The sequence below is a fragment of the Trichomycterus rosablanca genome, chromosome 20 (assembly GCF_030014385.1).
Source record: "Trichomycterus rosablanca isolate fTriRos1 chromosome 20, fTriRos1.hap1, whole genome shotgun sequence".
Lineage (NCBI taxonomy): Eukaryota > Metazoa > Chordata > Actinopteri > Siluriformes > Trichomycteridae > Trichomycterus > Trichomycterus rosablanca.
In genome coordinates this window covers 1,237,501-1,264,514 of record NC_086007.1, presented here as the reverse complement: position 1 = coordinate 1,264,514, position 27,014 = coordinate 1,237,501, and the positions used below count along the sequence as shown (strand labels likewise).

The 27,014-nt window shown below is 43.5% G+C and overlaps 1 protein-coding gene across 1 annotated transcript in view; it reads right to left on the bottom strand.

Annotated features, from left to right (window-relative positions):
- Positions 1-27,014, bottom strand: part of myo7bb (myosin VIIBb) — a 34,099-nt gene that overhangs the window by 1,563 nt on the left and 5,522 nt on the right. Inside the window, exons 7-46 of the mRNA XM_063017110.1 lie at positions 26,932-27,014; positions 26,502-26,655; positions 25,546-25,622; positions 24,360-24,479; positions 24,116-24,246; positions 23,300-23,510; positions 21,612-21,747; positions 21,366-21,519; positions 20,460-20,619; positions 20,215-20,373; positions 18,966-19,058; positions 17,995-18,089; positions 17,296-17,380; positions 16,896-17,192; positions 16,360-16,581; positions 15,937-16,179; positions 15,669-15,821; positions 15,359-15,433; positions 12,518-12,663; positions 12,134-12,260; positions 11,060-11,179; positions 10,792-10,965; positions 9,305-9,532; positions 9,049-9,210; positions 8,715-8,832; positions 8,476-8,602; positions 8,209-8,372; positions 7,664-7,842; positions 7,410-7,525; positions 6,340-6,488; positions 5,187-5,340; positions 4,413-4,568; positions 3,273-3,378; positions 3,067-3,180; positions 2,886-2,973; positions 1,477-1,583; positions 1,193-1,378; positions 995-1,111; positions 661-744; positions 188-307 (exon numbers count right to left, since the gene is read on the bottom strand). The exon at positions 26,932-27,014 is cut by the window's right edge and continues 31 nt beyond it. Of these exons, the coding sequence (XP_062873180.1) occupies positions 188-307; positions 661-744; positions 995-1,111; positions 1,193-1,378; positions 1,477-1,583; positions 2,886-2,973; positions 3,067-3,180; positions 3,273-3,378; positions 4,413-4,568; positions 5,187-5,340; positions 6,340-6,488; positions 7,410-7,525; positions 7,664-7,842; positions 8,209-8,372; positions 8,476-8,602; positions 8,715-8,832; positions 9,049-9,210; positions 9,305-9,532; positions 10,792-10,965; positions 11,060-11,179; positions 12,134-12,260; positions 12,518-12,663; positions 15,359-15,433; positions 15,669-15,821; positions 15,937-16,179; positions 16,360-16,581; positions 16,896-17,192; positions 17,296-17,380; positions 17,995-18,089; positions 18,966-19,058; positions 20,215-20,373; positions 20,460-20,619; positions 21,366-21,519; positions 21,612-21,747; positions 23,300-23,510; positions 24,116-24,246; positions 24,360-24,479; positions 25,546-25,622; positions 26,502-26,655; positions 26,932-27,014 (5,690 nt within the window). The remainder of the gene's footprint in view (positions 1-187; positions 308-660; positions 745-994; positions 1,112-1,192; positions 1,379-1,476; positions 1,584-2,885; positions 2,974-3,066; positions 3,181-3,272; positions 3,379-4,412; positions 4,569-5,186; positions 5,341-6,339; positions 6,489-7,409; positions 7,526-7,663; positions 7,843-8,208; positions 8,373-8,475; positions 8,603-8,714; positions 8,833-9,048; positions 9,211-9,304; positions 9,533-10,791; positions 10,966-11,059; positions 11,180-12,133; positions 12,261-12,517; positions 12,664-15,358; positions 15,434-15,668; positions 15,822-15,936; positions 16,180-16,359; positions 16,582-16,895; positions 17,193-17,295; positions 17,381-17,994; positions 18,090-18,965; positions 19,059-20,214; positions 20,374-20,459; positions 20,620-21,365; positions 21,520-21,611; positions 21,748-23,299; positions 23,511-24,115; positions 24,247-24,359; positions 24,480-25,545; positions 25,623-26,501; positions 26,656-26,931) is intronic.

Here is a 27,014-nt window from a genome sequence, read left to right as displayed (position 1 = left end):
TGTAATTATTATTTTAATTATCATCATCATCATTATTTAACCTTCAAACTGCATCTTATTTTCAGAACTTCAGATTTCAGAATTTCTTATTTTCAGAACACTGCTGAGGTGGAACCACCTGTAGTCTCCGTGTTCATGAACAAAGCAGCAGCACAGAAGCTTTTATAACAAACAAACATCATCTCACCATCGAGGTCTCACACAGCAGGGTGCTGCCCTTCACCAGGTTTCCGATGGTCAGGTGGAAGTAGGTGCTTCCACTGGACCAGTTGGTGATTTTACTGAACGGGTGCATGATCAGCACCTCCTACAGCGAAACATCAAAGAACAGGATTAGAGACGTGATTGGTTCACCAACACGGATACACAGACGTCTGTTTTCCACCAACAAAGTCCCGGTGCTGGTGCCGGTTCCTGCGAACTAAAGGACCTTTTGAGAATGGATCCACATTTCCACCTGTTTGAGAGCCTGACGGTTACACATGTGGATTTACTTAAAGATTATGGAGCATAATGAGGTCAGAACAGCGGGATTGTGGGATCTGGTCGAGAATCTGTGACTTTGAGGAGGGAAGTGCAGAACCGTTCTGGATTTTGGCACCAGCACCCAGTCAGTGGAAACATTCTAGGTTCTAAATGATGTATCTGAACGGTCTTTACCTTTGTTTTGGGGTCGATCAGGCTGACCCCCTGCTTACTGATGGAGATGGTGATAACGTTGGGATAAAAGCGGTCAGACGTTTGCTGTAAAACGAGCACAAGTAAACAGTAGATTAGGGTGCGTAATAATGATACACATAATGATTTACATAGCAGTAAAGCTGCAGCAGATTTTACATCCACGGTTTCTGTTGTGGAGCTCCGTGAACCTCATAGAGAACTGAATCAAACATGAAGCCTATTTCTGTAACGTTCATCTACTAGACATGGCTGTTTATTACAGTAATAGATTGAACCCAGAGAACCGGACCGGCCCTGGGAGACGACGCGTTACCTTCACTTCGAAGAAGGCGCAGCCGAACGTGGGCCAGCGGGAGATGGTCTTCAGGAAGCTGACCTTAGCCTCGTCCACTGTGGTGCCCGCCTGCTTGTTGTACGCGCCGATGATGTTCTGCACAACACAAAAACAAACCAAGTTTACAACCACTGAATCACATAAACAAGATCCCGATCAACACGGTGCACAACGGACCTTCTTCCAGTCCTCACTGGACATGATCTTCAGCTGATCGGACGGTACCAGGTCCTTCAGCATCCTGGGAATCATGACGAACTGTGAGCGGTCAGTATCCACCCGGACCCTGAACAGTAGCCCTGCCAGGCTGGTCATCTCCTCTTTAGAGACGCTGTGAAACCCGCGCAGGTACTTCGGCACTTCCTGGACAAACACAAAGACAAACGCAAGAGATTTAAAATCCAAACTGCAGATCCATCATGGTTTAGTAACGTCTGAGCGTCCGAACCCCCCGAACCCACCTGAGGGAAGTGGAAGGTGAGGTCTGCGGTCAGATCTTTCCCAGGAATCACATTAAACCACAGTTTCCTCATGAACAGCACCAGGTATGGAACAGTGGTGGGGCTTCCTGGGTATAAACAAGAACACACACGGTCAGTGTGGTCTACACAAGATCAAATCAAAATCAAAAGTCCACGGTGAGTAAATAAGATGATAACTAAGACGTGGTTGGTTTTACAAATTTAAAAAAACTCATCATTCCTGCCCTAAACTGTTCGCTCACAGACTGGAAAAGGACATTTTAATAGATTTATTTATAAAAGGTCCAAAATAAAACAAGCAGAACCAGAAATTTAGAAAATACAAGGAAAGCAGATTAGGCTGCAATTTCATAAACTGGATCTGCAAAAAAAAACAAAAATCTCAGAAAATCTTAAAACACACAGTATAGATTTAAGCTGCTGAGAGAAATTAATTTTGTGAAAAATTATTTAGAATGATTATTGTTGTTGTTAATGTTATTTTATTTTAATTGTATAATTATTATTATTTCATTTTATTATTTTAATTGATTTTAATTATACTTTTTATTAACTTTATATAATTTTATATAATTTTATTATTAGGGTCTTTTTATTATTTACTTTTATTTTATTATTATACTTTTTATTAACTTATTATTATTGTTTATAATTGTAATATTGATCTTTTATTATTGTTATTTTATTTTAATTAGTATTTATATATTATTTTATCTATCGTTATTTAATTTTAATTTTTCATAAATATTTCATTTAATTTGTCATTTACTTTTAATTTGTTTTTACTTTTATTATTTCATTTTATTTATTTATTATTATCATTATTATTATTATTCATTAATTATTTTTTTATTTTAATTATTATTCATTTTATTTATTTATTATTATTAACATTATTATTATTTATTCATTTATTTATTTTAATTACAATTGAATATTATTTCACTTTATTAATTATAATTTATTGTATACATTTTTCAGTTCTATTTATAATTATTTAATTGTTTAATATTATTATTGTAAGTTATTTATTATTGTTATTTTATTTTGATTATTTAAGTATATCATATTGTTATTAGTTTGTTGTAATAAATACATTTATTTATTATTACTATTATATTATTACTTCATGATCATCATTATTATTTAAATGTATTTAATATTCATTTAGTTTTATTAAATTAAATTTATTATTATTATTATATTATATTATATTATATTAATTGTATTTAATACTCATTTAGTTTTATTAAATTAATTTAATAATTATATTATATTATATTATATTAATTGTATTTAATACTTATTATTTATTTAATCATCATTATTATTTATCATTATTATTAATTAATAGTTTTTCGGACAGAACAGAAGACCAGTCCTCGTACCCTCTTTAACCTTCTTTCCTTTCTTGGGGGCGTCTGTGAGGAGCTTCAGGTTGTCGAAAAAGTACTGCTGGTGCTCCATGCTGACGACCTGAGAGAGGAACACAGGAACAGGAACATCAGAACCTTCTGCTCTGTACTGAACTACTCTGAAGCTCTGAACAGAGGAAATATCACCCAGAACCTTGCTGGCGGTTTTGACGAACAGACTGTAGCCGTCGGCGGAGGAGAGCGTGAGGTTAGCGGCGATGTTCTGGCACAGGTCTCGAACCCTCAGGGTGGTGGTGACTTCAATGATCTGAGGGAACAGAACACAGATCCGGGTGAGGGACAGTGAGGTAATGTGAGCGGGTCCAGTAAAAGATCCGGAACTGGGACCTGGATCAGTACCTCTGAGGTGTCGTTAGGAAAATGAATTCTGTGGAAGATCTGAGAGCTGTTCTTCTGGATGGCTTCTACCTCCACCTGGTGAGGCGGCATCGATCTGGGATCAATGCTGGAAGGGAAATGCATTATGGGTACGAGGTACAACATCTGGGAACATCAGTTAATCCAATATTTTACATTTACAGTATTTAGTGGACGTCTTTATTCAAAATGACTTATAGTACAGTTACAGTATACAGTCTGAGCAATTGAGGGTTAAGGGTCTTGCTCAAGGGCCCAACAGTGACAACCTGGCAGTGGTGGGGCTTGAACCAGTGACCTTCTGATTACTAGTCTAGTTTCTTAACCACTAAGCTACAACTTATCCAATATTAACCCAGACCAATATTAACCAATATTGTGTCCATAACTGTGGTAACATAATAAATACAAACCTTAATTCCAAAAAACATAGGACAGCATGTAAATTGTGTTATATGTCATCAGCAGAGAGGCTGAGGTCGCTACTTTTCCCCTGCTAGGGGCGGGGTCTCACAGAGCGCAATATCGCATGTGCCATCCACCATCAGTCGTCCCCATTGCAGACGCCACTTACACCAGCAACGAGGAACCCTGTTCAGCCATCGCCCCGCCCCCTACAGACACAGCCAATCGTGTGTCTATGTAGGAGCCCACCCACATAGTCCGGTCATCCCGCCCTAGCAGAAACGTGTCTGCTGCATGCACTGCCGATTATGCCCGTCCGCTAGATGGTGCCCAGCCTACCGGTGGCAACGCCGAGTTTTGAACCGAGGAGTAAACAGAGTGACATTTTCATTTTTGTTTCATTTCTTTTCAGGAAACACTGAGAGCAAGGCAGGAACACCTAGGACAGGGCGCCAATCCATCGGCATGACATATAAAATGTGTCTGTGTAGACAGCCGGATGGCCGACAGCACCGATGGAATTTCAAACCCCGGATCTGAGCGACACCCAAACGCCAGAGAAAAACGTTTTAAAATGCACCTCAAACTTCCAACGAAAACAGAAAGCACCGATGTGCAGTTCCATTACTGTCCCAAAATTGTTTGGAATGAAGGTTGGCGGATCCAGTGAGGTGGCGGTGAGGTGGTGGTGAGGTGGTGGTGAGGTGACCGGCGTACCTGAGCATGCCCTGTAGTCTCTGGAGACAGGCGACTGAAAGAGGTTCTCTGTGTCGGGACTCCAGGAAGCGCTGAACGTGTCTCAGTAAAACCGAACTGGGAGGGAAAAGTCCACAGCAGAGCCAGAGCAGCTGCCAACCACGCTCCAGACTCATCCTGCACCCCCACACATACCCCCCCAACATACCCCCCACCCCCAAAAAACACACACACACACACACACACACACACACACACCAAAAATATAGAAACATTACAAAGTGCACCAAAACACGTCAGCTCTAACTTTACTCCTCATCCTAACATCAATGCTATAAAATACATGATGAGTGAGATGGGATCAGATCCCCGTCTGATCTGGACTGAGTGAGATGGGATCAGATCCCCGTCTGATCTGGACTGAGTGAGATGGGATCAGATCCCCGTCTGATCTGGACTGAGTGGGATGGGATCAGATCCCCGTCTGATCTGGACTGAGTGGGATGGGATCTGATACCAGTCTGATCTGGACTGAGTGGGATGGGATCAGATCCCCGTCTGATCTGGACTGAGTGAGATGGGATCAGATCCCCGTCTGATCTGGACTGAGTGAGATGGGATCAGATCCCCATCTGATCTGGACTGAGTGGGATGGGATCAGATCCCCGTCTGATCTGGACTGAGTGGGATGGGATCAGATCCCCGTCTGATCTGGACTGAGTGGGATGGGATCAGATACCAGTCTGATCTGGACTGAGTGGGATGGGATCTGATACCAGTCTGATTTGAACTGACCCGTTGTTGTTGCTGCTCATCTGCTTCATGATCTGACAGTAGACCTCGTCCCTCAGGTCGGGGTGCTGCAGGGCGGGGCCGTAGATCTGATCGGTCAGTTCCACTGGGTTCCGGGTGATTTTGATTGGATGGTCGCCCATGTACTTCATGATGGGTGGAGCGTCGTTAGGGAAACCACTTGAAACCCAGTGTGAGTTCTTTTATTCTTTGGTGTGTGTGTGTGTGTGTGTGTGTGTATGATGTGTGTGTGCATGTTGTGGATGGTGTGTGTGTGTGTATGATTTGTATATGTATGATGTGTGTGTGTGTATGGTGTGTGTGTGTGTATGTGAGTGTGTGTGTAGGATTAGGAAGGATATCAGTGAATAAGATGCAGGGTGTGTGTGTATGATGTGTGTGTGTGTGTGTGTGAGTGTGTGTGTGTATGATGTGTGTGAGTGTGTGTGTATGTAGGATTAGGAAGGATATCAGTGAACGAGATGCAGGGTGTGTGAGTGTGTGTGTGTGTGTGTGTGTGTGTGTGTGTGTGTGTGTAGGATTAGGAAGGATATCAGTAAACGAGATGCAGGGTGTGTGTGTATGGTGTGTGAGTGTGTGTGTATGGTGTGTGTGTGTGTGTGTGTGTGTAGGATTAGGAAGGATATCAGTGAACGAGATGCAGGGTGTGTGTGTGTATGGTGTGTGAGTGTGTGTGTATGTTGTGTGTGTGTGTATGATGTGTGTGTGTGTGTGTAGGATTAGGAAGGATATCAGTGAACGAGATGCAGGGTGTGTGTGTGTATGTTGTGTGTGTGTGTGTATGTTGTGTGTGTATGTTGTGTGTGTGTGTGTGTGTGTGTGTAGGATTAGGAAGGATATCAGTGAACGAGATGCAGGGTGTGTGTGTATGGTGTGTGAGTGTGTGTGTATGATGTGTGTGTGTGTGTGTGTAGGATTAGGAAGGATATCAGTAAACGAGATGCAGGGTGTGTGTGTATGGTGTGTGAGTGTGTGTGTATGTTGTGTGTGTGTGTGTATGATGTGTGTGTGTGTGTGTAGGATTAGGAAGGATATCAGTGAACGAGATGCAGGGTGTGTGTGTGTATGTTGTGTGTGTGTGTGTATGTTGTGTGTGTATGATGTGTGTGTGTGTGTGTAGGATTAGGAAGGATATCAGTGAACGAGATGATGGCGAGCTGGTTCAGGTCTGAGTTCTTCTGCAGGCTCTTCATCAGTGGTTGTTTGAGAGGCTCTTTGGATCGAGCCCAGAGTTTCTCTCGGGTTCCACCTCGACCCGCCCGTCCTGCTTCCTTACCCGCCTCCCTGACAACCATCACAAAGAGTTCAGTTATCACATGATGATGTCAGCTTATACAGGATATAAGCTGTTGTTAAAAAAGGAGCACTCTAAAGCACCCTCAAATCAGCCATAAAACACCTAAAACCAGCCCTAAGAACAGCCCTTAACACAGCCATAACCACCCAACCCCTTCAACACCCTTAAAACATGCATAACACCCCAGTACAGCCTTAAAACAATATGGCTTGATGCTCTGATGTGAATCTGGTACATCTGGAGAACATGGTAGTGTGCAGATGTTCCCTAAAACACCCCAAAACCGCCCCATACAGCCATAAATCACACCTTCAAATACCCCCAAACATCAATAAAACACCTTAAACAGGCCTAAAAGTGGCCCAAAAACACCCCAAAAACAATATGGTTTGGTGACCTGATGTGAATCTGGAACATCTGGAGAACATGGTAGTGTGCAGATGTTCCCTGTAACCCCCCTAAAACACCACAAAACACCACTAAAACATCACTAACCCCCCCCCCTAAAACACCCTAAAACACCACTAAAACACCCCTAAAACACCCCTAAAACACCCCAAAACAACACTAAAACACCCCTAAAACACCCCAAAACAACACTAAAACACCACTAAAACACCCCTAAAACACCCCAAAACAACACTAAAACACCACTAAAACACCCCTAAAACACCCCAAAACAACACTAAAAAAAACCCTAAAACACGACTAACACCCCCCCCACCAAAAAAAAAAACAAAAACAAAAAACTCCACTAAACCAGGCCTAAAACACCCCTAAAAACACTAAAAACACCACTAAAACACCCCCTAAACCTAAAACAGGCTTAAAACGACCCTAAACAATATGGTGTGGTGTGAATCGGGAACATCTGGAGAACGTGACTGGGTGTGCAGATGTTCCTGTACCTGAAATGTTCGGCGGCGAACTCCTTTAATGAAATAAGAGCCAATCTGTCTGAGTTCATGTCCTCCTTCACCGGGGCGTTCATGACCGACTTCCTCGGGTTTGGGTTCAGCAGAGCCTGAACACAATCACAACATTAATGCAACCTTAATGCAACCTTAATACAACCTTAATACAACCTTAATACAACGTTCTGACACAAACAGCTCAACATGACTATAACCATTTGAAATGTAAAAACAGTAACACGATGTACCAGGAGTTCGTCGGACGGCAGGCTCATGGTGGGCAGGATCATGACGGTGTCTGTGGACAGGGTTTCGGTTTGACCGGTTCTCTCGTTCCTCCCTCTGATCGAACCCGCGTCGGGAGGGAACCCGTCGTCTTTAATGAGGTAGATGAGATCTTTTTTACAGGCCCAGAACGCTGGATCATCTAAACACAAAACCCAAAAACCTTCAGCTATATTAAATAACCAATACCTGCACTATAATGCACCAAAATGATCTGGACACCCCGGCTAATGACTGATTTTGGGCTTTAGCCACACCCAGCATACAATAATTTGTATTTTACCAAATTTATGGCACCAGTTTGGGAAACAGAATCCTCATAAACCCCCGTAAACACCTTAAGGATGAACTGGACTTTTAAAAAAGCCGTTCCAAAAGAGTAGAGGCTGTTAGAACTGCAAAGACGATGAGAACCCCACATTAATGGCCATGGTTTTAGAGGTGTCCACATGCTCGGGCGGTATAGTGCAGCGTCTATGGTATTTTCGTGGTGTGTGTTGCACCGTACCTGGCTTGCTGCCGTCCAGCGCGGCCACGGCGTAGATGGAGCGTTCCTTCAGTCCGGTGAGGAACGTGGAGAGCAGCTCCACCATGCTGTGGGACTTTCCTACCTTCAGCTTGTACTCGCCCCTCAGTGTGGACAGACACGCTACCTCTCCAACCTGCCCCACACTGGGAAACAGGACAGATGAAGACGGAGGTTTTTTTTTTAAATATCCAGAGCAAAACAAAATAATTAAAGAATAATAATTAATAACCAGGTACGAACTCCTACCTGCGTATCTGAACTTCTGTGATCTCTGGGTAGGAGAGCTGGAGGAAGATCTGCTCTCTTCCCTGCTGGAACGAGACTCCGTGACAGTTAACAGCAACCACAAACTTCTCCTGAGGCAAAGGAGGACCTGAACCAAAAACAAACCAACAAAACCCCCAAAATCATCAGTAACTCAAAGCTCACGAGCGTGTGAACGTCTCTGTAACCGTCTCTGTAACCGTCGTGATGTTGGGATTTACCCGCAAACAAGGAGGCCTCGAAGAATTTGGAGAAGAAGATGGACCACCGGAGACGAGCGTAATTCACCACCTCAGCCTTCACCAGGTCAGCACTCGCCCCGGAGCTGATGTATAGACCCTGGGGACGGAAATATACACTCATCCAACTCACCTCCTATTATTATCATTATTATCATGCTTATGGGCGGCACTGTGGTGGACTGGGTAGCTCTGACACCTCACCAGGTTTTGGGTTTGGGTCACGGTAGTTTTCTGTGTGGAGTTTGCATGTTCTCCCTGTGTCTGTGAGTCTGCGTGTGAGGTGTGTAATAAGAGACAGAAGAGCGTTCGGTACCAGAGCTGAGCTGACGAGCTGCACCAGTTTAGCTTCAGACTTGCTCTCGATCAGGGTGACGTTCATGCACTCCCACACCACGCTCCTGGTCGTCTCCCGGCTGCTCTCCGCGCCGTATTTGATGTAGTGATGCTTCGCTGCCAGCTGCACGTAGTCGTCCTCCTGAAAAAGGTCCCGCACAAGCTCAGGGTCACGTGTCCAAAAGTATTGGGACACCGCTTCTGACTACTGGGGGGACATTTGGATCGGTTCTGACCTTATCACACTGGTACTCTCCGCTCTTCAGGTCGTGGACGATCTGCGTGTAGATCAGGTCGGTGCTGATAAGGTCGTCCATGCAGTCGTGCCACGGGGTGAAGAGCTCCTTCTTAAAGGAGAGACGCCACGGGGTGAACTCCTCCTCCTGCCCGTTCCTCCTCTGTTCCTGCTCGCACTGAGAGATGGCATCCAGGACATGGTGCCCACTGCTGCCAAGAGACCAGTTCTGTACAGAGGAAACCACAACCAGGTCAGGGTCACAGTGCAGGAGAGCTCAGTATGAGTGAGAGAGTGAGTGAGTGAGCTTTATTAAGGTCAGGCTTAGCTAACTACGACTATGTAGATGCCAGGCCGGCCGATACCACATCAGCATAATAGAGTCCTGCACCACCTGAGTGCCAAATTGTGCCAAATCATTATTATTATTATTATTATTATTAATCTTATTGTGCGACCCGGGTTCGAATCTCAGCGGTGCTATCAGCCAGCCGGACATCTACACAGACAACACTGGCTATGTCTAGGAAAATAAAGGGTGATGTTATTATTATTTTTTTTTTTTTATTATTATTATTATTATTATTATTTTTTATTATTATTATTATTATTATTTAAATTATTATTATTATAATTATAATTATTATTATTTAAAATATTATTATTACTATATAATTATTATGCATATTATTATTATTATTACCTTTCCTTTTAAAATAAGTAGTTATTATTGTTATTATTATTATTATTACTATTATTATTATTACTTATTATTATTATCATTATTATTATTATTATTATTATTATTAATTATTATTATTATTATTATCATTATTACTTTTATTTGTTAAATTATTAGTATTATTTTAATTATTATTGTTATTTTTGTTCATTATCGTTATTTCAATTATTGTTAATATAATTATTATTATGTGTATTATTATTTTTATTGGAAATTATTTTAATTATTATAATCCTTATTATTATTGTTATTAATTTTTACATTGTATTGTATTATATATTAATATTGTAATTATTATTTTTTTATTGTTTAGTTATTACACTATTTTTATAATTAGTATTTTGTAATTATTTATTGTTGTCATCATAATTGATATTTGTATTAATGTTTTTTACATTATTATTTTAATCATCATATTACTATTACAATTATAATAATTATATTATTATATATATATTTATATATATATATATATATATACGTATATATATATATATATATATATATATATATATACTGTATATATATATATATATATATATATTATTATCATTATTATTATAAAAAAATTGTTTTGTTTTACATGTGGGGGGGGGGGGGGGGGGGGGGTAAATTTTCCCTCTTTTTTCTGATACATTATTTAGTCATGTCTAATTCCTTCTTGTGGCTGTGATCTCTGCAGGCTTTAGTTTCAGGATGTGTTTCAGGTTGACCGGGCGTGGCAGTAGGGCGTGGCGGTTGCAGACCTTGTCGAAGCAGGAGATGTAGAGCGAGAAGCCGAACATGTCCTTCAGGCCGATGAGCTGAGCGATGCTGCTGCACACTTCTGCTGACGTGCTGCAGGAGTCTACAGGCAGCGTGAGGACACGCCCGTCCGTCAGGGTCACCTTCACCTGCAGGGGCTTCTGATCCTCCACCGCCTGGATCACACACACACACACACACACCGCCGTCAGATTACACTCGCATAACGTCATCACCATGGTAACGGGAGAGTATCAGAGCGAACCGTACATTCAGCTCCACCCAGCACGGCACCTCCTTCCTCTCTCCGTTCAGCAGCGTCCGCCGCAGATGTTCTGCACAGGAGGAGGAGAACTCCACCAGACCACCACGTACAAACTTCCTCAGGTACTGCAGAACACCACAGAGGGTCATCAGAACCACGTCGAGACTTAATGAGAGAAGAGAAGCGAAGAGAAGCGAAGAGAAGCGAAGAGAAGCGAAGAGAAGAGAAGAGAAGAGAACAGGAGAGAAAATAACAGAAGAGGAGAACAGAAGAAACCAGAACAGAACAGAAGAGAAGAGAAGAGAAGAAAACAAAAATAAAGAAGAAACCAGAAGAGAACAGAACAGATGAGAAGATAACACAAGAGAACAGAAAATATTAAAACAGAGGAGAACAGAACAGAAGAGATGAGAACAGAACAGAAGAGATGAGAACAGAAAAGAACAGAGGAAAAGAGAACAGAAGAGAAGAGAACAGAGGAAAAGAAAACAGAACAGAAGAAACCAAAAGAGAACAGAACAGAACAGATGAGAAGAGAATAGAACAGAAGAGAACAGAACAGGAGAGAACAGAACACAAGAGATAAGAACAGAAAAGAAAAGAGAACAGAAGAGAACAGAAGAGAAGAGAACAGAGGAAAAGAGAAGAGAACAGAAGAGAACTAAAGAGAAGAAACCAGAACCAAAGTAAGCAGAACAGAACAGTAGAGAGAAGAGAACAGAACAGAAAGAGCAGAAGAGAACAGAACAGAGCAGATAAGAATAGAAAAGAACAGAACTGAACTGAACAGAAGAGAGAAGAAGAGAACAGAACTGAACAGAACAGAAAGAGCAGAAGAGAACAGAACAGAAGAGAGAAGAGAACAGAAAAGAACAGAAGAGAGAAGAGAACAGAAAAGAACAGAAAAGAACAGAAAAGAACAGAAAAGAACAGAAGAGAGAAGAAGAGAACATAACATAACAGAAGAGAACAGAGCAGAAGAGAAGAGAAGAGAACAGAGCAGAAGAGAACAGAAGAGAACAGAGCAGAAGAGAAGAGAAGAGAAGATGGTGCGGGGGAGGTCAGTGGTGGTTACTTACTTTAGTTAGCCGCTCAGTTGGAGGGAAGATGCCCAGACAGACGGTCAGTAGAACCCAGCCGCGGTTACAGCTCAGACGATCTTTATTCTTCATTAACTGCTTACAGATCTGACAGTAGATCTCATCTCTGTAACCAACACAATTATCATCCCAGCTGCTCCCACTAGGGGTCGCCAGAGCGAATCATTCACTTATATATTTGATCAGACAGGTTTACCACCGGACGATCTATCTATTTATCACAACCCTCCTATTTATCCGGGGCTTGGGACCTGCACTATGGGTGCACTGACATGTCCCGCTAATGACTAGGTTTACATAAAGGCCTACACCCTCTGTATTGGTAAGCCCATTTTTTGCACACACCTGCACCAGTGATCTTACCGAATATTGGGTCGCCTCAGGGCGTACCCCACGATGATGTGTAATTTCTCCAGAGGTGTCATGGGACGATCGAAGCTGGGTCCCTCCCCAATCAGAACGTCCTCCTCTTCAAGGGTGTTCAGACCATTCGGAGTCTCTTCATTCAACTAAAATAAAAAACGCATCAGAGAGAGTTTCTAACAGGTGAAATAAATCAGTTATATAACGGAAATGATATGCTTTTAAATAGCCTCAACAGTTTAGGGAAGGCCCCTTCTCTGTTTCAGCATGAGCGAGCGCTATAATGACGTAAAGAAAAGCTCCAGCGTCCTGGACCCCACTTAACAGCTCTGGGATGAACCGGAACATCAACATCAGTGCACAGTCATACAGATGCTATCATCTTTCTACGGTGGCCGAGAAGTGCAAAACAAATTTACATTTCAGAAAACAAAATTACAAAAAAACAAAAACAAATTTACAACAAAAGCAAAAACAAATTTACAAGTGCTCGGGTACCCAGTGTTTGTAAATCTGTTTTGGCATATGTAAAAGTGTTTCAGCACTTGTAAATTTATTTTCGGCATATGTAATTTTGTTTTCTAAAATGTATATTTGTTTTGCACTTCCCGGCCGCACATATTTGACGGAAAAGGCAGGGACAATAAACCGGAAGTGCGTGTTGCTTACCTGCTGTCAATCAAACTGTTTCTCAGCGATAAAGTGAACGGAGTTTGTGATGGTGACGATAAACAAGGTTTTGTCTAGTTTGTGGAAATCATTTTATCCAGTTGACCCGCTATTGTTTTTCTTGTGGAAAGTTTTGTGCAGATGTTTAGACGTGGCGTGTGCATCTCTATTTACCGTCCGCTCTTCTAAACATCTAAGGAATTCCCACAAGAACAACAAAAGCGAAATAATGAAAATAATTAACACAAAATGGACAAAACATTGTTTATTAGGGACGGAACATTTGATACCGAGGCTTTAAAACTTGTTTCACTTTTGTAACACTGGACTCAGTGTATCGGAGCTTATATTAAAGCAGCAGCATGTGCGGGACTGATGAAGCTTTGTGCTGTGTTTTATCTCACTCACTATATAAGAGACAATCAAACCAGGGTTACCCACCGTCCTGTAACATCCACAATCCTGCTTTATCTGGAGACTAAACACCGCGTTCAGTACTGAACTGATACAGGACGCTTTGTTCCGTATTTTTATCAATGGGAGACGGTGTGGTGTATAAAACAGAAGGAAACTGCTGCTTAATTCATTATATTAAGTAGTGTTCACTTTTATTCTTAGTAACGTGACATAACCTGTTTAATACACCGCTGTATGAGTAGCACAGTGGGCGGAGTGCGTTGTTTTGCCTAAAATATGGTTCTGACTTATTATTATAAAGAATGAAAATAATAAATGTTAAACACCATAAATAAAACCTTTGTTCTCATGACTGTGTAAGGTCCCCCCCTGCTGCTATAACCAGCGCACACACACCGTTACTAAGAATAAAAGTGAACACTACTTAATATAATTCCCTCAGTCTCCCATTGATAAAAATACGGAACAAAGCGTCCTGTATCAGTTCAGTACTGAACGCGGTGTTTAGTCTCCAGATAAAGCAGGATTGTGGATGTTACAGGACGGTGGGTAACCCTGGTTTGATTGTCTCTTATATAGTGAGTGAGATAAAACTCAGCACAAAGCTTCATCAGTCCCGCACATGCTGCTTTAATATAAGCTCCGATACACTGAGTCCAGTGTTACAAAAGTGAAACAAGTTTTAAAGCCTCGGTATCAAATGTTCCGTCCCTAATAAACAATGTTTTGTCCATTTTGTGTTAATTATTTTCATTATTTCGCTTTTGTTGTTCTTGTGGGAATTCCTTAGATGTTTAGAAGAGCGGACGGTAAATAGAGATGCACACGCCACGTCTAAACATCTGCACAAAACTTTCCACAAGAAAAACAATAGCGGGTCAACTGGATAAAATGATTTCCACAAACTAGACAAAACCTTGTTTATCGTCACCATCACAAACTCTGTTCACTTTACCGCTGAGAAACAGTTTGATTGACAGCAGGTAAGCAACACGCACTTCCGGTTTATTGTCCCTGCCTTTTCCGTCAAATATGTGCGGCCGGGAAGTGCAAAACAAATATACATTTTAGAAAACAAAATTACATATGCCGAAAATAAATTTACAAGTGCTGAAACACTTTTACATATGCCAAAACAAATTTACAAACACTGGGTACCCGAGCACTTGTAAATTTGTTTTTGCTTTTGTTGTAAATTTGTTTTTGTTTTTTTGTAATTTTGTTTTCTGAAATGTAAATTTGTTTTGCACTTCTCGGCCACCGTATCTTTCGACTCAATGGGCACAAATCCCCCCAGACACAGACAGACTTCTCAGAGGAGCGGCTGTTGTTCTAGCTGAAAAGATCATAGAGTTTGTTTTTGAAACGGGACGTCCAACAAGCTCATTCTCAGGTGTCCAAATACTTTTGAACATATAGCGTATCTCATGTTTCTCAAACCAAACTCAGACATGTCTCATGTGTGTGTGTGTGTGTGTGTGTGTGTGTTTTAAATAAATCTCAAATAACTTTTGCATATACGCCTTATATGTCTCATATACAGTATGTCTCATTTGTCTCATGTGCTTCTTATATGTCTCTATTTTTTTTTGTCTCATGACGTCTCAGATAGGACTCACGCATGTCTCGTGTTCATTTCTCTCAGATCACTCTCTACGTACATTTCTACGTCTCGTTCGTCTTAATTAATCTAAATATCTTTCTCCTACATCCCAGTTACGTCTCACAGAATGTCTCAGACAGGAGAGTTCTGACCTCCTCGAGAATAGCCGAGTGTTTCCTCCTCTTGGTGTCCAGTTTCTGCTGTTTCTGCTTCCTGCGCAGGATTTTCTGCAAAAGCAAAACGGCCGTTATTTAATCTTACAAACCAGGAACCAGTTGTTCAATGGTTTAATTGATGATCATAATAATTATTCTTTATTTTTGAACACGTTTTATCTGTATTTATTAAGAGCGTGTGTTAGTTACGACCCTGGTGATTGGATATGACTAAATTAGGAGAAAAAAAGGGAGGGAGGGGGTTTAAAATAGAAACTGTGGTGGAAAGGTAGCCGAGGGCGTTTACCTGATCCAAACCGACCAGGTGACTGAGGCGACGCCCCTGCCGCTGATCCAGGTTCTGCTGGATGAGGTCGGCGGTCACAGACAGACGCGCCTGCCTGGGCTCAGGAATATCGCCCATAAACCTCAGGATGATCCACCAGACCGTTAAACACGCCTGTCAGGGGGGGAGAGAGAGGACATCAGGACACTGCAGGATCAGAAGTGAAGAGAGAAGAACAGAGAAGATCTGAGACGAAGAAGAGAAGCTCAGACGAGATGAAGATGTTCACCAGAGAATCTCCTTCATCCTCGTGGTAGAGCAGCGGCTGTTTCAGTCTCTGCTGGATGTGGCTGTGAGTCGCCGAGTTCTGGAAGTGCAGCGTGGCAAAATTTGAGAAGGAGAGATCATCATCATCATCATCATCCTCATTCTCCTCCTCTTCCTCAGGTTCTTCATCTTCTGCTGGGGTTACAACAATCTGCACAACCTCCTCGGTCACCTTCACCTTCTTCTGCTCCACTGCTCGTGATACCTGCCAGTCAAAAGACCAGATCTGTTAGACGTTACACTCACTGATTATTTCCACCACGTTTTGGGTCTGTGTTTCCTCCTCCTGATTCTCTGCTGCTGTTACCTGAGCAGGTTCCTGAGTGGGTTCCTGAGCAGGTTCCTGAGGAGGTTTCTGAGCAGGTTTCTCAGCAGGTTTCTGAGCTGGTTTCTGAGCTGGTTTCTGAGCAGGTTCCTCCTGCTTCTCTGTGCTTTTCGAGAGGAAAATGAACGAGCTCTCCACCAGTTCCTCATCACTGCTGTGGTCTGTTTTATCTTCGCTTTCCTCTGACAGCTTGATGACCACCTCAGGTCTCAGGTCAGGTCGGCGCTGACACTCTAAAGCTGCCAGTTCTCCTCTCTGCTTCTCCTGAGCCAACTGGAACTTCTGGACCACCAACAAAGAGATGAAATAACATTTTATTTTTGGTTAGTAGAGTCTGGAGGAGAGGAACTGAACATCTCTGGGATGAATCGGAACTTGTGAGAATCATGGTAATCGAACACTTCAGGTCGTGATATTAAAATGTAAAAATACTGGCGGGCACCAGGGTGGCACAGCGGTCTAATATGCCAGTCGTCCAGCAAGCTGGTTCTTAAGTGACGTTACTGGTCGTGTCTAAGGTGGAACAGTGACTCCCACCGCCTGGTCAAGGCACCACAGTACAGTGAGCGACCGAGGAACACGATCCCTCCAGAGGCCGCAGGCGTGTCGCCAGCCTGCAGGGGGTGCTGTGTGCATTTCCTGCCACCTGAAGAAGCTAAACAAAAGGTTCTCACATCGTCTTTGACTCGTTTGGCGCCTTTCCTGGCGAGGAGCCTCCTGGTCTGCGCCTGCAGCAGGACGGCGGCGTCCCGCTCGCGTCTGTACCGCTTCCTGGCGACGTAGGCTCTCATGTGGCTCTGCAGCTTGACGGCGGCCGCCCGTTGACGCAGGTAGCGCAGGCGGTCCTGCCGGGCGCGCACCGCCGCCTGGAGACGCACAAAACCCCGGCGCAGCTGGACGAGGAAAGAGGAACGGAGAACGAAGAATGGATCGTTTAGGTATGTCGTACACGAGAATTAAGATGGAGATGGAGACGGGCGGCGGGCACGTGCTTACTTTGCGGAGGCGGATCTGCTCCCTGTAGCGGCGCCAATACTTCTGCACGGTCACTGCGGCGCTCCTCTTCCTAACAAACTCCTTTCTACAGAGGAACACGGACAGAACGGCGAACAGGGTTACAAATTTGCAGCAACAGTTTAGGGAAGGCCCCGTTCATTTACATTTATGGCATTTAGAAGCTGCTTTTATCCAAAGCGACTGACATTGCGATGTCAGTATACAGTCTAAGCAATTGAGGGTTAAGGGTCTTGCTCAAGGGCCCAACAGTGGCAACCTGGCAGTGGTTGAACCAGCGACCTTTTGATTACTAGTCCAGTATCTTAACCACTAGGCTACAACTGCCCTTATGAAGGTTTAAGTCCTGACCTTAGCCCCCTTCACCAGCTCTGAGATGAACCGGAACATCAACTGAGGCTTGCAGCACCCATCCATACAAATGCTGCCATCTTTTGACTAAATGGGCACAAGTTCCCACAGACATACTTTGATTTTTATTGGGGCGTCCGAATACTTTTGGCCATACAGCGTACATCCTGAGCGCTTTCATTAAAACAGTAAGCAGAGGGAGATTAGTGCTTAAGGTACTGGATTAGTGATCAGAAGGTCGCTGGATCAACCCCCAGCTCCACTTCACTCCTGGGCCCCTGAGCAAGGCCCCTCGACCCTCGGTTGCTTGTAAATGAAGGATTCTTTCACCTGTCTCGGTGTCCCATCATGACTCTCTGGATGATCAGAGCTTTCCTGTTGAGCTCACGTTCTCTCTCCAGCTCCAGGAACGAGTCGTGATGATCCTGCAAAGAACACACACAGAGCACAGCTCACAGAAAACACACCTAACGCACAGCACAGGGACAGAAGTATGTGGACGCCCTGTCTAGTTGTTGAATTCATCGTTTTATCCCAAGCGACTTACAGGACTGTGACAGTATACAGTCTAAGCAATTGAGGGTTAAGGGCCTTGCTGGCAGTGGTGGGGCTTGAACCAGCGACCTTTCGATTACTAGTCCAGTACCTAAACCACTAGGCTACAACAGCTCAGGAATGAGCCGGAACATCAGCTGTCGTATTTTCACAGAACGGGCACAAATTCCCACAGACTTCCATGTCTTCTAAGAAGATCTTTAAAATGGGACGTCCAGCTAGCTCACAATCAGGTGTCCAAATACTTTTGACCATACAGCATAGCTTTTACTTTGTCTATATTAAAAAACAGTTTTTTTTTATGATTGCGCAATCAGATGTGGAGTAAAAGAAGAGTCGCTGGTACCCTGAGGAAGATCTTGGTCTTGCCGATGCGCCAGTCTAAGCAATTGAGGGTTAAGGGCCGTGCTTAAGGGCCCAATAGTGGCAAACTGGCAGTGGTGGGGCTTGAACCAGCGACCTTTCGATTACTAGACCACTGTCTTAACCACTACGCTATAACTGGTCTGGAATGAGCCGGAACATCAGCTGAGGTTCTCAGCGCTTACCATACATGCGCTGTCGTTTTTAGACTGAACGGGCACAAATTCCCACAGACGCACTTCAAAGTCTTGTGAGAAGCCTTCCAACAAGCTCACAATCAGGTGTCCAAATACTTTTGACCATACAGCATAGTATATTATACTTTGTCTATATAACTGTGTATTGCGAAATCAGGCGTGGAGTGAAAGAAGAGCCGCCGGTACCCTGAGGAAGATCTTGGTCTTGCCGACGCGCCAGTCGTCCTGGTCCTGGATCACGGCTCTGCAGATGGCGTCGCAGCAGGTCGCCGCGGGTTCCTGCACAGCAATCGGAGAGATCAAACCGTGACGTCAAGTTAATGCCAAGTTCACACTACACGACTGGATCTCTTGTAATCGGGAGTCTTTTAATTCGTTGTGGCTTTAACACTACACGACTGATGGGTGATGGGGGGGGTCACACACGACACCATCTATCACCAACTGGAATCGCAGGCGAGCTTCTCTGCTCTCCCTAAATGAATCTGGCTGAAGGAGGGGGTTTGGCTACGCGGCCGGCAGGGTCGGAAGTCAAATGAATAATTTTTGCAGCGTGGGTATTACGGTGGACGATAAGGCACAAATACTGTAAAGCTTGTGTGTGTGCCGTTGTATTCTGATAGAAACTATATTACGCCCCTGCTTCACATATTTACCCTCCTCCTCCGGGTCTCCTTTCTGTATCTTGCGTTCACAACAATCACAACCTGATCGCAACACCTTTCACACTACTGGATTTTGAGTCGCTGACAGGTCCACGTATTTATAATCCCACACAGAAATGTGACATATCTGCCCCTATATTAATAGATAAATAAATAAAATACCCATAATAAAATGTGTGTGTTTGTACATATACTAAATATATCTATAGGATTAATTTTTATATGATATTATATGGTGTATCCTTACATGTTACATCTGCAATTTTATGAACATAATTTATAAAAAATAGGCTTTATGCTAACGTAACATGTCATTCAAGGAAGACGCTTCCTTCTTTCTCGCAAAAGCCACAATATATATTTAATATAATATATGTTTTATGTACAAATAATTATATATGTTACATATAAGCATAAGCATATAAGCATACATATTTCTAGGGGCCACATATATGTGAATATATGAAACTGTTCCAATTTTGAAGAAGTTTTATATATAATTTGCACAAATATGAGCGTATATTTTATATATGAAAATTTGATATGTGTACATGTAATACATTAGCGTATGGTATACTAGATTGAGTCGTTGAACAGTTCACACACAGCGATCGACAGCCAGAGCGAACGCCGGTTTGCTTCAGAGCTGCCACATCTACTGGCGACTAAAAAATCAGAAAAAAATCATGTAGTGTGAACGAGGCATAGTGCAGTAACGTTTACACCGCTAACCGTGGAGCAATCCGAACATCAAACCTGTATGCCCTCACCCGTTTGGGGTCGCAGTCCGTGGTCTTTAGCAGGACTCGGTAACGTCCCAGAAATTCCTCAAACTTGTGGCGGATCGGAAACCCGGACTTGCGGATCCTGATGGTCTCCAGCATCCCGGAGTAGCTCAGCTGCTGGGCGCACAGCTCACGATCGAAGACCTGCGGAGGTAAGATTGCGACATCCAATAAACACTGAGAAAGCAGAGGGAGGAGTAAAGGTGGGTGAGGAAGGGTGGCGCGGGTACCGCGGAGAGCTTGGTGTTGTTGGGCTTGAAACAGCGGATGAAGAAGGGCTGGCACAGCGAGAGGGTCTTCATCAATGTGTCCAGGGACTGTCGGAACTGACCGCTCAGCGTGGACGTCTGCCGCCGCACTCCGTTCACCTGCTGCATGGAGCGAAACAGCGAGTTAGTCAATGACTAACTAACAAATCAGCTGACTAAACAACCAAACAAAACAAAAACCTGACCGCATCCATACAAACACATTTGGTCTTATTTGATAAAGGCAAAGTCGGGCGGGGTCTCTTCCCGCTAGCGCTGAGATATGCTATCTATGCGACGGGTCTTTGCGAGGCGTTCACATGCGCGAGAGCTTAGCTTGGCTCTCTGTACGTGATTCAGCTCCCTGTGCGGGAGCCTAACCCTGGCAGGTGAAAAGAAGCGGCTGCCGACTGGGCCAGAACCAATTAACCAATCAAACCGCCAATCAAATTAAATCACTAACAAACTAACGAGCAATGAACCAGCTAACATGCAAGAACATTGAACCCGAACATCTTAAACAAGAGTTCGAATCTCAGCTGTGCTACCAGCCAGCCGGGCGCCTATACAGACAATAACTGGCTCGATGCAGATGGGATTGCCTGAGAGGATTCCTCATAAGTGCTGCAGTTACGCACTCTGCTGGCTGATCGATGGCGCTGCACAAAGACGGGGGATAATGGAGGACAGTGCGTGACTCTCCGTGCGCGATACGGATCTCCACATGAACACACTCGTCATAAAAAAACAGCGAGAACCCTGCCGGTTCCTCACATTACAGACAGAGAGCGTACGCTCCTCACAGATGCCTTCTGCAGACGAGGGCAGATAAAATCACACCTAGAGCACCGATCACGTGAGAGGCGGGTGAAACAAACCGATAGTTTGTTCTTGCCGCTGAAGATGATCTTGCTGTTGACGGGTTTGGGGGCGTTGGCGCTCAGCTCGGCGTCGAAGATCCGCCTCAGCAGCTGGCTGGATGATTTCTGGATGAGCGTGATGATGTCCAGACTCAGAGCGTCTCGGTTCTTCTCCAGGAAGCCTGACAGGCACACACAGAGATGCTTAATGAACGGAGAGGATGTGAGCACGTAGAGGATGGGCGGGGTGGATCTCAGGTTCAGGTTTCAGTACCGTTACAGTCGTAGTGAACGACGCCGGCGAAGTGCCTGATGCCGAACTGCAGGCTGTGGCTCCTCCCGGGCGAGACGTAGATGGTGTTGTTGTGGTGTGACTCGGTGAGTTTGTTCAGCATGGACACGTCTGTTCCCTGAAATACAACTCAGCCTTAAATACAGTCAGAAACACACACAGTGGTGCAGAGTACGGACAACAGTATTAAGACGCTGCTTCTAATTACTGACTTTTTGTGTAGTAACCACAGTAGTTGCTAAGAGGTGTAATAAATCAAATCATAAATTAAATCATATGCTTCCGAGTTTGCAGTAACAGTTTAGGTAAGGTCCTTTCCTGTTCTAGCATGAGCAAGCTCTATAAAGACCCAGTACACCAATTTTAATATTTTTTACAGGTTTTACATGACATATTTACATACAACCCCAAATCAGAAAAAGTTGGGACAGTATGGAAAATACTTTGACTTTTATTTGATTGTAGACAGTTTAAACCTGAGATATGTTATGTTTTATCTGCTATCATTAAACGATTCAAGAAATCATGAGGAATTTCAGTCCGTAAAGGCCAAAGGTACAAACTTAAGCATTTTTCAACAAGACGATGCAAAACCACCTGCTGCACACCACATTACAAAGGCGTGGCTGTGGAAGAAGAGGGTACGGGTACTGTACTGGACTGGCCTGCCTGCAGTCCTGATCTGTCCCCAATAGAGAACGTGTGACGACCCCCCGTACTGCTGCACATCTTAAGACGTGTTTGCAGGAAGAACGAGACAAAATAAAAGCTGAAACATTAAATCACTCGCTCTCCTCGGTGCCAAACTTTCTTTTAAGTGGTGAAAAGAAATGACAACATTACAAAGCGGTAAATGCTTTACCGTCCCAACTTTTTTTGGAATGTGTTGCGGGTCTGAAATGCAGGAATGGATGTTTATTAATAAATGAAATGAAGTTGAGCAGAAAAAAGATGAAATATCTCAGGTTCATCCTGTCTGACATCAAATAAACGTCAAAGTCAATGTAAGAAACTTTCCATGCTGTCCCAACTTTTTCTGATTTGGGGTTGTACCATGAAACTCAACTTCTTAAAGCTCGACTCCACTCCCTAATTCACGGCGGTCAAAATCGCGTCACGAACCGTGAAATGAGTTGTTTCTCGTCTAATATGCAACTTGCTGTGCAATTCAAATTGTGAGGTTTGTGTTTGTTGATTTAACGTTTTTCATTCGTATAGTGTTCAAGCGCCTCACGTTTACTGGTTAATCTGCATTATGAGGCGCCCTAGCAAACCTACGGCAATTCAGTTAGCAATCAGTTAATCAAAATATCAAAGTACAAGATATGGAAGTGTAAAGCAGCTAAAAACTTGACTCGGGGAACTGAGTTTGGAAAACTAACAACCAATTCTGTGGACGCAGGGGACGAGAATTTTGGTATTTGAGAAAGAACATGAAGCTTCACACCGTCGCTGGATGTTCTGGGTTTACATTTAACTAGCAAGGTAACTGCGCTGTTTATCGTAGCTTTTATTTAGTGTAATTTAATGACTGACGTGAAATGTGGCTCTTTTCTTTTTTTGAAAACCGAGTGTCAATTTGTGTCTGTTTTTGTGACGATCTTTGACCTCTGGAGCCCTGTACATTTATACGCAGCTTCAGGAGCTGAGCCGACGTTGTACCGCTGTACCTTGGGGAAGTGACTCTCCTCGTCGATCAGCGCCAGCACGTTGAGGGGTTTCAGCGCCAGCAGGTCGAGCGTGAGCTGGTTGTCGGTGAAGCTCATGTGCTTCCAGGTGATGCCCTCCTTCAGGTACTCCTCCTGCTCCAGCTTGAAGATGTGCTCCACGAAGAACTGCTGCAGCTGCTCGTTAGCGTAGTTGATGCACAGCTGCTCAAAACTGCGCGCCGACAATTCATTCATTCATTCGTTTATTAGTTTGTTTACATTCGTAAATATATATATTAAGGATGTAACGATACACTCTACCCACGATGCGATGCAATTCACTATACTGGGTTCACAATACAATTTTTTTTAAGCCCAATTTGGCTGGAAAAACCCTGAATCTGGCAACCAGGCTTATCGCACCAGTGACGTCAACCAGGCGAGATGTAAAGCGCCAGCACCCTCTGCTGTTTAAAGTGAATATCGATTCATTTTACATGTCAAATCAATTTGAATCGTGGAATTTTTTAATCGGTTATTAACTCTATTGTGGTGCATCGTTACATCCCTAAAATATATCCATACACTATATGGACAAAAGTATTGGGACACCTGATCATCAGCCTGTCGGACATGCTGAATCACTCCTTCATTCCTTTGTAGCTTTAATATCATTTAGTCTTTTGGGAAGCCTTTCTACTTTGCATTATTGAAGTGTGTCTGTGAGAATTTGTGCACATTCACTAACTGCTAACTCAACCGGGGTGTCCACATACTTTTGGCCATATAGTACACTTGTGTTCTGAATTGCGCCCCCCTGTGGTCCCCCCTTCATACCTGTTCTTGGTGAAATTTTCAAAGCCGAATATATCCAGCAGGCCGATGGAGCGGCGGGTGTTGAGCTGAGGTTTGTAGATGGCGCCGTTTATCTTCTCGAAAATCCACACGAAGAGTTTTCTGTACACGGCCTGAACCAATAAAACACATCCATAAATACAATATTACAACGAGATCTTAATCAGACATGTTTACGTTTACTCTGCGCTGTACTATAGAGCCATAGAATAAAGGACGCGAGCACCTTGGCCAGCGCGTCTCTGCAGTCCAGGGCCTGTTCTAAACTCAGAGGTCTGGTCACTCGCTCCTGTTTGGTCACGAACGTGCGGAAGGTCAAACCGGTGGCCAGAAACATTTTATCAACCTGCGGAGGAAAAGAAACGTGAGGTTTAACAGATAAAACGGAGTAAAAGAGACAGCGCTTGATAATATTTCACTCTTCTGTTTAGCGCGTCCAGCTGCCCGATTGCGTCACGTTCCCGCTCCACCAATGCCGATCCCCGCTCTGATTGAGGAGAACGAAGCTAACCCACGTCTCCTCCGACACGTGTGCAGCAGCTGTATGCATCTTATCACCTACACTTTGACAAGTGCAGTGTAGCTCAGTGTTGTGTACGGAGAGACACACTCTTCTCACAAAGAGAGCACTTTCTTCTCATCTCTGTGCAACAGGCCAATCGTTGTTCATGTGGCCGCTCAGCCTTAGCCGGCAGGCAGAGCCGAGATTCGATACGATGTATTCGAGATCCCAGCTCTGGTTCCAGCGTGTGTTTTTACCGCTGCGCCACCTGAGCGGCTTAAATCTGCACTTTTTTAACTGTATTTATTAAGAATTCCATCTTTTTTTTTACATCGCCACCTTCTGATGCACCAACTTTTAAATGCCGTGTTTTCGGTTGAGCTCGTAGCCACTGATGCGCCGCTGCTCTCACATCATCATCACATGAAAATCTTTTTCCCCTTGAAGCTTCTTTCAGCCTCCAAAAAGGTGGAAATCAGACGAAGCTAAATCCGGACTATAAGAGTCTCTCAGACACGTCCAATTACTCCCTCTCCACCCTCACCGCTTATAACCACAATATAAACGTGCTGAAAGATCCCTCGTATATCAGTTCCTAAAAAACACGGGTCCATCCGTTCTGACGCATCAAGTGTCCCTAAATTACATTCACATTATCAGAACTTAGCGGACGCTTTTATCCAAAGTGACCTACAGTAGTGTGACAGTATATTATCTAAGCAATTGAGGGTTCAGGGCCTTGCTCAAGGGCCCAACTGTGGCAATCTGACAGCGGTGGGGTGTACTGGTGTTTACATGGAGGAGATATTGTAGAAAAGCACGTTCTGCGTATCAATTAATCATTCAAGTATTTAAGTAGGAACGACAGGAAAGTCAAATGTAAGAATAAAAGCTGCAGATGTAAACGTACCTCTAGCAACTTAGCGACCATAGTGAAATGATCGGATGACAGAACACCACAGGCGTCCATGTTGTTCATTATTCCAGCTAAAATAGACATACAAATAAAATTAAAAACGTAATTAAACTGAATTTATATTAATATTAATATTTATTCATTTATTTATATAAAACTACACGGACAAAAATATTGAGACAAATTTTTTTTTATTTATGTGTTCCAGCCACAATAGTTGCGTACAGACGTAATAAATCCATCATATAAAGGAAATGATATGCTTCCGACTTTGCAGCAACAGTATAGGGAAGGCCCCTTCCTGTTCCGGCAAAGCTCAGTTTAAAAGAAGTTATAAACCACTACTAAACGTGTGTGACAACACTGCACGAGAAACCATCACATAGCCACATGGGCTTGGAAGTACTTCAGAAAACCGTCAATTAACACAGTCCGCCGCTGCATTGACAAATGCAATTCTATTGGACAAAGGGAAAGCTGTATGTCAATTCTATGCAGAAACGCAGAGTCCAGGTTTGAAAAGATTTATAAAATAATAAAATATTAGTTTTTTTTTATTGTGGACACATGACCATAAACTAGTTATCTCTGGATAAACAAACACACACAAGCTTCTCCGAAATGTGTTTGGACCGAAGTGCAAACTCAAACTTTGTGCTTTCCATAAAGCCACTACCTCAGAAGTCCACATACTTTTGAAAATCTAGACTAGGACGTGACTGACGTGGCGTAATAACCCACAACCAATCCACCTACTGGTTCATTTTGGGAGGAGGTGAGAAAAAAAACAGGAACCGCTATATGGACACCGGAAATACAAACCAAAATCAGACCGTGTCCAGAGACGAGGTTCAAACCCAGCTCTGCAGTGCTTCGAAGCGATGCAGCACCTTCTTGAGGGGTTCCAAAACTTTTTCATGCAACTGTAGATGAACTAAACGGCGTCTCACCTTCGAAGCTAACGTTGCCCATGTGCAGAACCGCCGCCAGCAGTTTAAATATATCCCAGCATTCCCTCTCGGTGAAGGTCAGCACCCTGAGGGCCGAGCGGATGCGGCCGAACTCCTCCTCGTCATCGCGCCCGTCGCACGTGATGCAGTTGCCCTGACGACCACCAATCAGAAAAAAGATCAGGATCACATCTCGATACCTCATGTGGCCAAAAGTATGTGAACACCAGTTCTAATACGTGTTTAGTTCATCCACTGCTAGATTAGGCACAAATTTCCACAGACCCACTCCAAAATCCACAATATATCTGGTAACTCCATGGGTTTAAAACGAGACGTCTGGCAGACAGGTGTCCACATACTTTTGGCTCTATATGTGACCTCTCTTTAGAGAGATCATGTGTCTGTGAGGTGACGATGAGATCCGAACCTCAGTCAGGTATTTAAACTGTGAGGCGTCGCCCAGCGCCAGAACTTTCTTCTGCTCCTCCTGCATCCCACGTAACATGCAGT